Source organism: Pagrus major, chromosome 23, assembly GCF_040436345.1.
Source record: "Pagrus major chromosome 23, Pma_NU_1.0".
Classification (NCBI taxonomy): Eukaryota; Metazoa; Chordata; class Actinopteri; order Spariformes; family Sparidae; genus Pagrus; species Pagrus major.
The window spans coordinates 15473973-15486648 of record NC_133237.1 but is presented as its reverse complement, the minus strand read 5'-3'; the positions used below and the strand labels follow the sequence as shown (position 1 = coordinate 15486648).

At 35.5% G+C, this 12676-nt stretch overlaps 1 protein-coding gene across 1 annotated transcript; it reads left to right on the top strand.

The window, feature by feature from the left end:
- The first annotated feature begins 861 nt into the window (after nt 1-861).
- LOC141019958 (nuclear GTPase SLIP-GC-like) lies at nt 862-12110 on the top strand. Its single transcript, XM_073494997.1, has 15 exons — nt 862-917; nt 3688-3904; nt 4039-4248; nt 5166-5342; nt 5462-5634; nt 6237-6243; nt 7024-7149; nt 7236-7323; nt 7513-7631; nt 8076-8249; nt 8337-8488; nt 8648-8765; nt 9120-9228; nt 9325-9452; nt 11877-12110. The coding sequence occupies exons 1-15, from the start codon at nt 862-864 to the stop codon at nt 12108-12110; spliced, it is 2088 nt and encodes a 695-aa protein (XP_073351098.1).
- The last annotated feature ends 566 nt before the right edge of the window (nt 12111-12676 follow it).

The window sequence follows — 12676 nt, the reverse complement described above, 5'->3', positions numbered from 1 at the left end:
TAGAAGACTGTTAAAGGACAAATCCTATATGAAAATAATTTATTCAAACATTCTTGCTCGTCCTCAGGTTTTGCCATCCACCAGTGGCACAAATAATAAAGGTGAGAAACACGGTATCTTATTGATTACATGTAGATCTCATTAATGGTTTCAAGGCAGTAGTATTTGCTTTTATTCATTATATTGAGACCCAGTTTTATTATTGTTAAAGGAATATACAATAAATCTGTCTTTGACTTGGTTTTTGACTCTTTTCACTGTAACAAAAATACAATAAGGAAAGAGAAAGTGCGATCTTCAGGACGAGTCCAGCAAACGCCAATCACCAACTACCAAACGACAACGAGCCACTACAGCACAATCATCAAGTCAGGGTATTTATATAACTTTTGAAACAATTACAGCTTACTTAAACTTTTCATTTTTACTAGCAAATGTCTGTATAGCAAATGTCTATGTCTTGGCCACAGTAAATACCTTCTAACTGGCTGGCGTTAAAATCTCATCAGAACACCTCAAACAGTCAACAGCATACATGTTATATATGCCATTAATATATATTTTACCACAAGTATCCATAGCAACAAGAGTAATAAGTAAATAACTTAACCATGGCATTTAAGTGAATAATGTTTTAAACCCAGCCAACCTTTTTATTCTGTCAGAAGTAACCATAGTATAAACCAAATAAGGCTTCTAAATTGACTTGGCAGATTAAGTTAATCTCACACTTTACATTATCTTCCTTTTTTAATACAAGACAAGTCATTTTGCGTTACTGCTTGGTTTGTGGTTCCTGCTTAATAGTTCTTTACTTTTACTCTGACAGAACAATACATACTGTTTCATGTGAAAGTCATCATGCGAGGTGTACTTGACAAAATACCTAAGGAGGATAAGCTCAGTTCCTTCCTGAAGTAAGTATTAAATATTACATATTCTTCTTGTGTTTAGCAGCTGGTCCTTTGTTTGTCTTTGTTTTGTATTATGGGCACAACCAGAATCACATTTGCCTCATACTGTACATGATACAGCACAAATGAATGTGTTAAAGTTACCAATGCTGAACTTGATGTGAAACACTATAAGGACTGACCACATTCTCAAGCAGAAATTAAAAAAAATATGCTATTCATTCAAATGAATTCAATGTGGTTAAGAATTTTTCTGTCACTAGTGCTGCTCTGATCCATCTTAATTGGCAGAAGAAATGTTAGCCAAGTACGTTTCTGCAAAACCACAGACAAGTTAAAACTGGGTTCTTATGTTGCAACTTTCCATTTGTTTGGTTGAATTTTCTATTTCTCTTTTTTCACAACGCTGTGCTTATACTGTTGTGTCTCGACTTCCTATACTTTGTTTGTTCAAAAAGGTTTTTCAGATTTTCAGAGTTCACCAATAGAAATCAAAAAAGGAGTCCTCAAAGCTGAGTTCGATAATGCTTTATTGCCAGCAATAAGAACATGAAATCAAACGAGACACAAGCCTGTAAAAAAGTGATCTGGTGTCGTATACTGAACGTTTTCCTAATATCTACTCTTAGGGGTGGTGAGCCCCATGACTCATCCAATCACTCTTCTTTGTTCCACTCTTTGTTCGCTGACACAGCTGTTTTCCATTATGACTATCTCTTCTTACCATGACATGCTTTGAACTCAAGCTGGAGCGACATGGTCGGACGCTCACTCCCTTTTGGCGCGATGTGGCTGACGCTCGCTAATGAGGTGTCATTACGGTGGCTGGGAGGTGCAAACCAAGATTACAAAATGTGAAACACTTTTACAAAGCTTGAGACAAATTTACATTTTAGAAAACATTTTTACATATCATAAAACAAAATTACATTACCATAACACATTTACAAGTCCCACAACAAATTTACATTTCAGAAAACAAATTAACAAGACACGAAACACTTTTACAAGTCCCGAAACAAATTTACAAATATCATCCATCAACCAGAAAGGGAATGTGCCAACTCCGGGGTTGAACCGGAAGTGATAACGGGGAACAGCCAATACGAGTTTTCGTTGATAGAGTTCATGGACAGCCAATGTTTTAATTTCTGATGGTAATGTATTCCACAGTTTGGTGCCTATCACTGCAAAGGATGATTGTCCAAATGTGGTTTTGCGTTTCGCTATACTACAATTTCCGCTCATTGCACCCCTAGTTCTAATTCCACTGTTCTGTTTGTTTATCAATTGGTAGAGTATTTTTGGAGCAAGGTTGTTTACACACTTAAAAAATATTTTTAAAAATGAAAAGTTTACAAAGCTGTCAAAACCCACTAAATTGTGTTTCTTGAGAATTTGGCAATGATGCCATCTAGCAGGTTTCTGATCCATTATTTTCAGTGCCTGTTTGTATAAGGATTTTATTGGTGTCATTGTTGTTTGGTTGGCTTGACCCCAGACGGTTATACAGTATGACAAATGTGAAAATATCATTGCATGCATAAATTGTTGTGCTGCCTTAAGAGGTATATATTGTCTTATTAGGCGAAAGCAATTGAAGTTGGTCTTGACAGTTTTGCACAGCTTCTTAACATGTCTATTAAATTTAAGCTGAGAATCTAAAATAACACCTAAAAATTTGAACTCATCTACTTGATCTATCTCTATCTCATCAATTTTTACTCTGGAATTTTCTTTGGCTTTTCTTTTAATTGAAAAGCACACTAATACTGTCTTTTTATAATTTAGAGTCAAATGATTGTTTCTGAGCTGGGATACACCAGACATCTCTTCTGATAGAGTTTTGGCCACCAACTGAGGAGTTTTTGCAGACGCAAATACCACGGTGTCGTCAGCATACATGTAGCATCTGGCTCTATTACAACTATCTGGTAAATCATTAATATATAAGCTAAAGTAAGTAAAGGGCCTAATATAGAACCTTGTGGAATTCCCATTGAACAAGTCTGGACAGTTGACAGGGTAGAATTGGATCTAAACCACTGCTCTCTATGTTTAAGATATGTATGGAACCAAGCAATTGCCTCATCTGAGAAATTAAATGTTTTGAGTGTTAAGTTAAGTTTGTCAAGGAGAATTTCATGGTTACAGTATCAAAGGCTTTTTTCAAATCCAAGAATGAACAACAGAACTGTGTTTTTTAATAAATAAAGTATTTAATCCAAAATAATCCTTAGCTTTAGATTGCCTTAACTGCATTATAACTTTACCAATCTCACTTTGATTAACCTCTTTAATATGAAAAGAAAAAAGTATTAAATTCGTTTGCAATATCCAAAACATCATTACTAACTGTTCTATTTATATTCAGTTCCACGTTAGATCTTTTCATATTTGATGCGCGATTAGTCAAAATATTTAGATGTTTCCAGAGTGCTGTGCTTTTCCCTTTTGAGTCAGCAATTAGTTGCATAAAGTAACAGGTTTTTGCCATACGCAACTCCTTTGTTACCTTATTTCTTAAGCCTTTGAAAATAAGTGTGTCTGAATTATTTCTTGTTACCAATGACTGTTTAATTGCAAGATCTCTTTTCTTCATTATCTTTTTTCTTCATTACACATCATCATATAGAAATATTTATGTTATGCTTGAGTAGACTGCTCATAGACAAATACTTTCCTGATTTTGACATTATTTCGGTGTGTATATATTTTCCAAATGAATCAATTGACTTATATTTAAAATCTTGTACAACAGGGATAAAATCAGAGAAAAAATCTCGGATTTGGAGAACGACAAGAAGGAGCTGGTTGGTGTCTTTGGTAAAACTGGGGCTGGAAAGAGCTCTTTGATAAATGCTGTCATTGGAGAGAAAAACCTTCTGCCTTCAGGAAGCATCCGTGCATGTACCTCAGTGATGATTAAAGTGGAGGCTGACATGCAGAGCGAAAAGTTTGAGGCAGACATTGAGTTCATCACAAAAGAGGTAAAATTAGTTGAATACATTTTGATTTACTTGAAGCTAGTTGAAAAGCAATGATATAGCTACAAAAATACAGCTGCTGGAAATGTTACATGCCATTTAATTAAACTAAATAAAACATAATTTTCTTTTTTTAGGAGTGGAGCAAAGAGGTGCATCATTTTCTTGGGCAAAATACAGTTCAGGAAGAGTACGATGACGATGATCATGCCTTTGCTGAAAAGCTGTCAGCACTGTATGGAGATGAATGGGGAAACAAATCCTCTGAAAACCTCATGGATGACAAATATTTTGAAGAAATTCCAGAGTTTCTCGATTCAGAGAAGAAGACTTTGACATGTGAATCAGTAAGTAAAAGAAAATATAATGATACATAATGATCAATAATGATAATATAATGAATAAAAATAATGATACATCACTTCATAGAGAGCGTTCTTGCCTTTTTGATAGATGGTGAAATGTTATGGATTTTTAAGTATTACGTACTGTAAATTCCAGCATGGTTCAGTTCAACAGTTGTAAAATCAGTATAAAAAAAGTCCTTAAAAAAAGAGCTGATATGTTCCAGATGTAAAACCCTTCATAAGAATCATTGAGAACATTGTTTTCCAGCACTAGATAAACTTTAATGTGTTCCTGAGCTGCTGCAGCTCACTTGCGTGTGTTCACACAGGCAATGTTGCTACTGCAGCTCAGCTCCTGCCTGCGTATCTGTTTATATGGAGTTTCCCTTTGATAATTATCAAAGGGAAACTCCATATAAACAGATAGGGCAGAAGACCTGGACTAGTCATCCCTGAATTGCATAGTTGCTAAGCCCATTTATTAAAGGCTTCTTATACAAAGCAGTGTTCCTTGGTATTTTTTGGTGATGACCTAGACAAGCACAAGTCTTAACCTCTGTCTTTTGTTTCATGAACCTTAAAAAACCACTTTGACAAATTCAATTTAGAACTTTGCATCCGTCATTTTGTATGCATGCGGCATGTGTATGCTCTATGCTCCTCATTGGGAACAATTTAAGCCTGTTGAGTCGGGGAGGCAGACCACGCCTCCAGCACAGACACAGACACAGAGAGACACAAGCAGGAGCACAGGAGAAACAAGGAAGGACAAGAAAACTCAATGGAAAACACTGGGGAACGACCACGGCCATGACACTTATCCTGTTCTATTTTTTTATGCTACTTGTAGATCACTTTGAATGCCCATATAGATAAAATCACCTTGTGTTGCTTTCATTTTATTTTATTTATTGCAGGCTGAAGAGCTTTCTGAGAAATTTGTCAGATACGCCGGAAATGAAGAAAAGTATTGGCCACTAGTGAAGTGTGTGACTATCAGGGTGCCTAAAAAGGATCTTCTCCAGCATGTCACACTCGTGGATCTTCCTGGAACTGGTGACCGTAACAAGACCAGAGATGAAATGTGGAAAGAGGTAATTTATACAAATGCACTTTTGTGTGTTACTGTGTAATCTGTAAACAGTAACATTATGTTATTACATAGCACTGATAATTAACTATTCATAATAAAGTTAAAATTATGCCCCTTCAGGTTATTGGAAGTTGTTCTACCGTGTGGATTGTGACTGAAATCAATCGAGCAGCAGCAGAGAAAGAGCCCTGGGAGATCCTGGAACGTACCTGTAGCCTCATGGGAAATGGTGGCCAGTGTCAGCAGATTCACTTCATCTGCACCAAGACGGATCTTATTGATTCAGATGAAAAGTAAGTGATTTAAGATACAGTACATGGTTAAAATGAACATCCAAATGAAATACTGAAGCATATGGTGGCGTAGAGTTAGTAAGTTAATGTACATATAATAATAATAATAATAATTGCAATTGGCATCAGAGATAAAAAAAAAAAACAAAAAAAAAACAAGTGTTATATATGTAAAAATGTGTGTACAAACAAAGCCATCAAGCTAACTGGCTAACAACATAATCGAGCTTTGAGACACAGGCCTTAGTTGCAAGTGACTCTTCATAGTAGCAGAAATTATTGGAAGATGACTATAGTTTATTGGAGAATGCATCGAGGCACTTTGACTACAGATGTCCTCTCCACTTTACTCATTGATTTGTTAACAAAATTCATTAACATAAATTACTATTGCATGCAAACATAAAGAGATCCTCAAAACACAAAAACAGTAAAGATGGGTTTGAATTAGTCCTCAATTAATCTTTAAATATGTGATCTGTGGCCAAACACTCCTCTGGATCAAGTTATAAAATGTACTCATATTTTTTCTCATGCTAGTATAGCACATTCACATTACTCATTACTTTAAAAAAACATAATCCCTTACTTCATTACTCCAGTGGACTGGTAATTTGTTACACTACTGGTTACATTACTTTTGCATTATTGTATCATTGCCAGTTAACAATATATAACATTAATACATCTGCAGCACAAATTCCTTTCCTAATAACGATGACATGTACAAGATCTTTCTTTTATGCTCTTTCAGACCATATGCTACAAACGATGCTACAAGCCTTTCCATCTCTGTTTTTGTTACCTGCTGTTCAACATCAAGCTTTGGCTGCTTGGCTGGGCTTGACAAACACTCTCAGTCATCACTCTGGCCCTGGGTCCAGGGGTCTTTCGCAACTAGTTTTGTCTTGGCATGCTGCCTTTGCAGATGCTTAGAGAGATTTGCTGTTGTGTTCGCAGCAGTGGATAAGTGTTTCTGGGCTGAGCACAGTTTGCACTTTACTGTGATATTCCTGACCTTTACCGCAACAAATAAAAAAAAAAAAGTGCATATCTCCACCCTTTACATAAAAGATAACTTACATTAAAGGGGCACATCGGCCCATTGTGTAGACAATTGAAGAAGTATGTACGCTTTAATGACCTTGTTAGAATAGTAACGATTACTTTGGGATTAATGACTTTGGAACAGTAATTCGTTCCACTACTCGTTACAGACAAATGTAATGTAACTGTAATGTGATTACAGTAAGTAGTCTTTCAGTCAGTACACAGCAGGTCAGCTGAACATGAAAAACTGTCTACAGGCAAGTAATCAGGGTAATGTATGTGGACCATAAAGTTAGAGATAAATAATGATTTGAGACAAAAACATGTTGGAACTTTCAGGTACACTCCGATTACTGTATGAAGTGCCACTTGATACAAACCTTTTCTTATAGCTCAGCAGCTGCTGTCTGTGAACTAGCCAAGAAAGACGTGAGCAAAGAGTTCAGAAAACTAACCAAGGTTGAGGTGAGTTTTACAGACAGACAGAAAGTCTTACACAAATTCTTCCTACAACTGCAAACCTACTTTAAAATGTAAACCTTTCTTTTCAGAGACATTTCAGTCGTGCTGACTATTTCGAAGTGTTCACAGTGAGCTCCAAAGAGTTTCTAAAGAAAAATCGTCCAGAACCAGAAAATGGTAGGTGAAGTCTCCATATATGAACACTCTGTGTATCACAGAAAATGTAAAGTTCAAACACATATTTTGTTTTGTTTTAGTTTACTTTAACCTCCTTAATTCAAACAGGAACGACTTATTAGATCGTGACATTTAGATTTTAGTTTTTAATATAAATATGTAACAGGCAAACTAATTTTTTTTTCACAGAAATACCCAAACTTCAGGAGGTCTTGCAAAATCTCAATGACTGTCACTCGGAGACAGAAAACTATGTGTCTGGAGCTCTTGGGATTCTCTCTCTGATTCAAGGGGCCCGCAGCAGAGAGGTGAGATGATTTGATTGAATTTAATTACCTTAATTATTAATATTGCCAATAAATAAAAATATTAAGTAAGATGAAGTCAACTGAAGTTAAATTCTGTGAAATCATGGTAAAGTCAAGTGACTTCTACACAAATCTATGCATGTGGAGAAACTAAGTTTTTAATATTATTTTTATATATTTTTATATATTAACGAAACACTGAAAGGGTTGACATGTAATGTCATCCCTTTAGAAACTTAAGCCATTAGGGGTAGTTGATTTTCTGAATTTTGTTGCGAGAGGTAATTAAGTCATTAATGGTTGGTCATAGACAAGACTAAAGAATAAAGACAAGAATAAAGACACATTGATTACTGTCTTGAAAACAAAACAGAAACCGATTAGGTAGCAGTATAGTGTCATTGTCTATACTGCTACAATACTAAATGTGTTGTTTCATTTCAGGCTGGCAAAAAAGCAGATGTGTGCAAGGAGCTTGAAGACAAGATGAGGCGTGAACTTGAAAAAGTCAAGAGAACCATGGAAAAGGCTCATAAGGCTCTTGAAAAACGCCTCAGTGAGGGGGTTGAAAAATCAAAAAGAACAAGTAGAAGTGTCTTGAAGTCCATCTTACAACCTGTATGTATTTTTAATTGTAATTACATCGAAATAACTGATTGTGCACCTTGTGTGATTTGATATGTCTTTAAAATGTTTCTCTTTTAGACTGGAAGGGGTTTTTACGGGATATTGAAGTGTGTGGTTGAGAAAAATGGCTCCTACAAATCAAAAAAAGCAGGAATAGAAATAGACCTCAATAAGGACTTAGCTTCATGTCTGACTGACAGCATTGATGAGGAATTCAACAAGACCTTCCCGTAAGAAATGACTTTATGAGAACATTAAATTCCATTTTACAATATATTAAAAATGTCTAGAATAAACAAATTATAGGTTACGCATTGATAATGTGCTAAAATCGTACATATATACAAATTATTTAAATTTAAACATTTCAACTTGTTAACATGTTTCAGAAATGATGGGAAAAGTGGACCATTCTACGGGGTCATCAGTGCGTTTTCCCTTGACACGGAGGGGCTGATACGAAAGTACAAAGATGTCGAACTGCAACTGACATTTCTCAAGACAGAGGTACAATATGAGAATAATACCATCCTATCTGTCAGTACGTTATCAAGCTGTTGTCCAGCAGAAGGTTACTCAAAAACCAAAACATCAAGTTTTTGACTGAATACTGGAAGACTGAAGACTAATAGTGAAGAATTAAAGGCAAAAATATTTATACTGTAACCTGTTAACATGTTTATATACACTGTTTATGAAGAATTTTATCAATGCAGTAAATGTTAAAAATGCAGCTAAAGTCAGGTTGTGTTCTGAAAATCAGTTTAAATAATGTATTGCCTGTTGGGTAAAATCTATATTTGCATAACCCTGATTTTAATTTTAAATATCTTGATCTACATTTTATTTTCCTTCCTTAAGGAAGAAAAAATTAAGACAGAAACCAATGAAGGTGTCCAGGAAGACAAGAAAACAGTCTACAACAGTGTGAAACCAAAAATCGATGAAATCATCGAGAAATGCTATGAAGGTAAGATCGAAAATTATGACATAGTCTACAACCGGTCAGTATTATACACATTCACATGATCATGGTAGTTAACAGCTATTTTCTATCTTATTGTAGAAGCAGCAAAATGTAGCGGACCGGGCATGCTGCAAAGAATGAGAGACGTTATTGAAAAGCATGTACGAGATTCAAATGTGTTTGAGCGGGCTAAAGATGAGATGCTGAGTAAGCTGAGAGGCTTGAAGGTTTGTCACATTTTATAATACGTCATACATTGATGATATAGTTAAAGATGCTCTGCTGTACATCTTTTTCTTTAGCCACAATTCTGGTTTATCTTCTTTTGTTATTTGCATTATTCTGAAAGCTGCTTTTGCTGCTAAAACACTGCAGGCACTGCTACAAATACAATGTATACAGTATTATGACAGTGTGAGTGATGCGTAATAAAGTTTTTGATATTGAATTAGGAGGAAAGCCTGAAGAAACTGGGGGAAACGATGCAGAAATCAATCGAGATGTCACTCAAGACAGATGGTGACTCAATACCAGGTAATGAGAAATTATGAAAATAAAAACATTGTAAATATTTAATTGAATTTAATAAGTCACAGTTTAAATAGTGTAATTCACAGTGCTGTCGTTGTTAACAATAGATTTTGTGATGTTTTTCTAAGATGTTACACATGAGCTTGTGGCTGTGAAGAAATGCTACAATGAACTGATCAGGAGCTTTGATGAAGAAACGTCACTTATTTGGTAAAACTTTTTTTTAAAATGTCTACATTGTGTACAATTTGTCTTGATTATACGCTTTTCTCAATAATGTTAAAATTGCTTTTAATTTCACTAAGATCTGATCCAACCGACCAGGCAGCTCCTCTGTGTCCATGACATGTGCACAGGTATGTTTTAGTGAAACTGATGATCCAAACTGAGCATTTAAACAGATACATGATAGATGATATGACAGCCTGACTGTTTCAGTTCATTACTGTTCAATGTCACAGTCTTGCTGTTTGTCTTTCTGGTGGATGTTTCAGTTTTGCTCAGTGGGGAGAAGCAGCAGAGGCCCTGTTCTCTTTGAGGGTTGTTTTTGACATGTACGTTGAGTTTGTTTGTTGTACTTTACATTCAGAATGGTTTAATGTTTTTTTTTCTCATTAGGACATTTTTGCTTTTAATTGATAAAAGATCAGAGGCAGACAGAAAATGTGTGTGTGTCACAGCAACGTTCCCCAGTCAGATTTAAACCATTGTGGTTTTCATGGTACCAGTCCTCGCCACTAGGCCATTATGATGCAGAGACTATTTTGTTTATCATTTTTTCTCCCACTTGAGTATATGTGTTATTCATTCATGTTTTTATTTTCTGAGTTTAGTAATCATTGATTGGGATTAATGCACTGTGTTGGAACACATCATGTGTTTACATGCCTCTCGTCTGAACTAAGGCCTTGTTTCTCTGGGAGGTAAATACTTTTAGCTTAACTGACCCTGTGACCCCTTGTACCAGGAGGCTCCACCTAACCAGTCTCCGATTACCTCTATCTGGACAGAAGAACTTTATTCTCTTTGTAATGAAGAAAAACATGTATGTGTGTTTAGCTAACACACACACACATACCCAGAGTGAAATTCGCACCCTTAAAATCCTCTCATCCTCGCCTGATAAGAAAAAACACACAACGGTGATTTATGGCCTGACTCACATTTTACGAGACAGAGTCTTCTACTCCCTTCCAGATTTTAACAAAGTTAGAGTAACTATTAAGCCAGAACCTAATCTTCTGGAAATTAACATATTATTAATCAGGAAATGATGTTCTTAAAAGTGATATTAATTTAATTTAATTTATTGGACAAGTTTCAAAAGACTTTCTCTAACTCATTTATGCATGTTACCAGTCAATGTTTAAAGTATTCCCAGTTATAATAAGTATTAGGCTAGAACTAAAAGAAATGTGTATAAGTAATTAGTTCTACGGTATAATCAAGTGTGTTTGAATGTTTTGACCAAGCATTAATTTTGTTTTGAATGTTCATGATTTAATGATTCATGTGATTTGTGTTTAAGACAGTCCACAGATTAAGCCATGGTGAAATTCTGGGAAAGGTGAAACACGATCTTGAAACATTAAAAATGTTAGTTTAGTTTAGTTACTTTCTGTTAGTTTTAGACTTATAATCTCCTCTAAAGTGCAGACACTGGCAGCCCTGCCCATTTGGGTCACGCCTGATATCAGTGTTAATAAAACTGAGAGGCATTCCCCTCTCTCGCTCTCTTTTGTTGTTACCTTGTTTTTACGCTCTTTTGTTGTTACTCTCTTCTTGCACCTTTTTGGTTTTTATACGCTCTTCACTACAAGACAGCACTCTCAGGAGAGTTGCTCATGCGTTAATGTTCTTACTTTTATCATTTTTACCTTGTCGATCGATTTCTTTTAAATCCTTTAACTTTTGTTAAGTTTTTACCAGAACAAAGTTCTGTTTTAATTTGTTTTATTAAGTATCGTGACCTGACTTAGGAAAAGTGAACTTTAATTTGAAATCCTCTCAAACTAAGTTAACTAAGGATAACTCGATCGGCTGACGAAGCATCCTTCAGATATTTTAGCGAAGAAGTTAGATTAGTTTATCAGTCAGAGCCTAATAACCACCACTCAAAGCGACTGAAGAAGATCATCATCACCGTCATCCTCTTCATTAAGACCATCTTCATTAATGAAGATGTTATGGCGACCGGCTGTTTAAGAAACCGTGTGAGAGGTTTCCAACGAAAGAGAGACTCTTTTGCAAGGCCGAGCCGGCTCTGCTTTTACCCCCAACGAACCCGAGCAGTGCCACCCTCTGGGTATTGGATCAAGACTGCCACCCTGCAGTCGAAGGACACTCTGAATTAGATTCTTTGAGCTTAGGAGAAATTCGGTTAGGGATCCGTTAGCATTAAATTATTCTCTTAATATTGAAATGCTTTCACCCAACCCATAATTTCACCATCCACACATATTTCATCATAAACTCGTTACATTAGTCATTACAGACTCAACATCTTTCTGTAATTTTGTCATTTGTTTAATTTGTCTTTTCATTTATTTACACTGAACTATTTAGCCAAATACATATATTTAACCTTATGTCGTTGTCTGTGGAGGTTTGTTTTAATGTGGAGAACCAATGGTAACTTTGTGTAGAAGTCACTACTTCAGTTATGGGATTGAATTAATTGATCTGAAATTGATTAGAATTGATTGATATTGATTCAAGTTAACCTTATCCAGTCGAATTTGATTAATTTCCTCCGGATTAGTCAAAGAGATAAAAGAACGGAGGTGGTGCCCCTATTTACGAGTGCTTTATTCATCTCAAGTGATTAATAAATAAAATTTATAAGTAGTGTTTCTCCTACAACTGCATTTTTTTGTGATGTTTTAGTTGTGGGTGTCTACACATTAAACCTTTAGCCTTA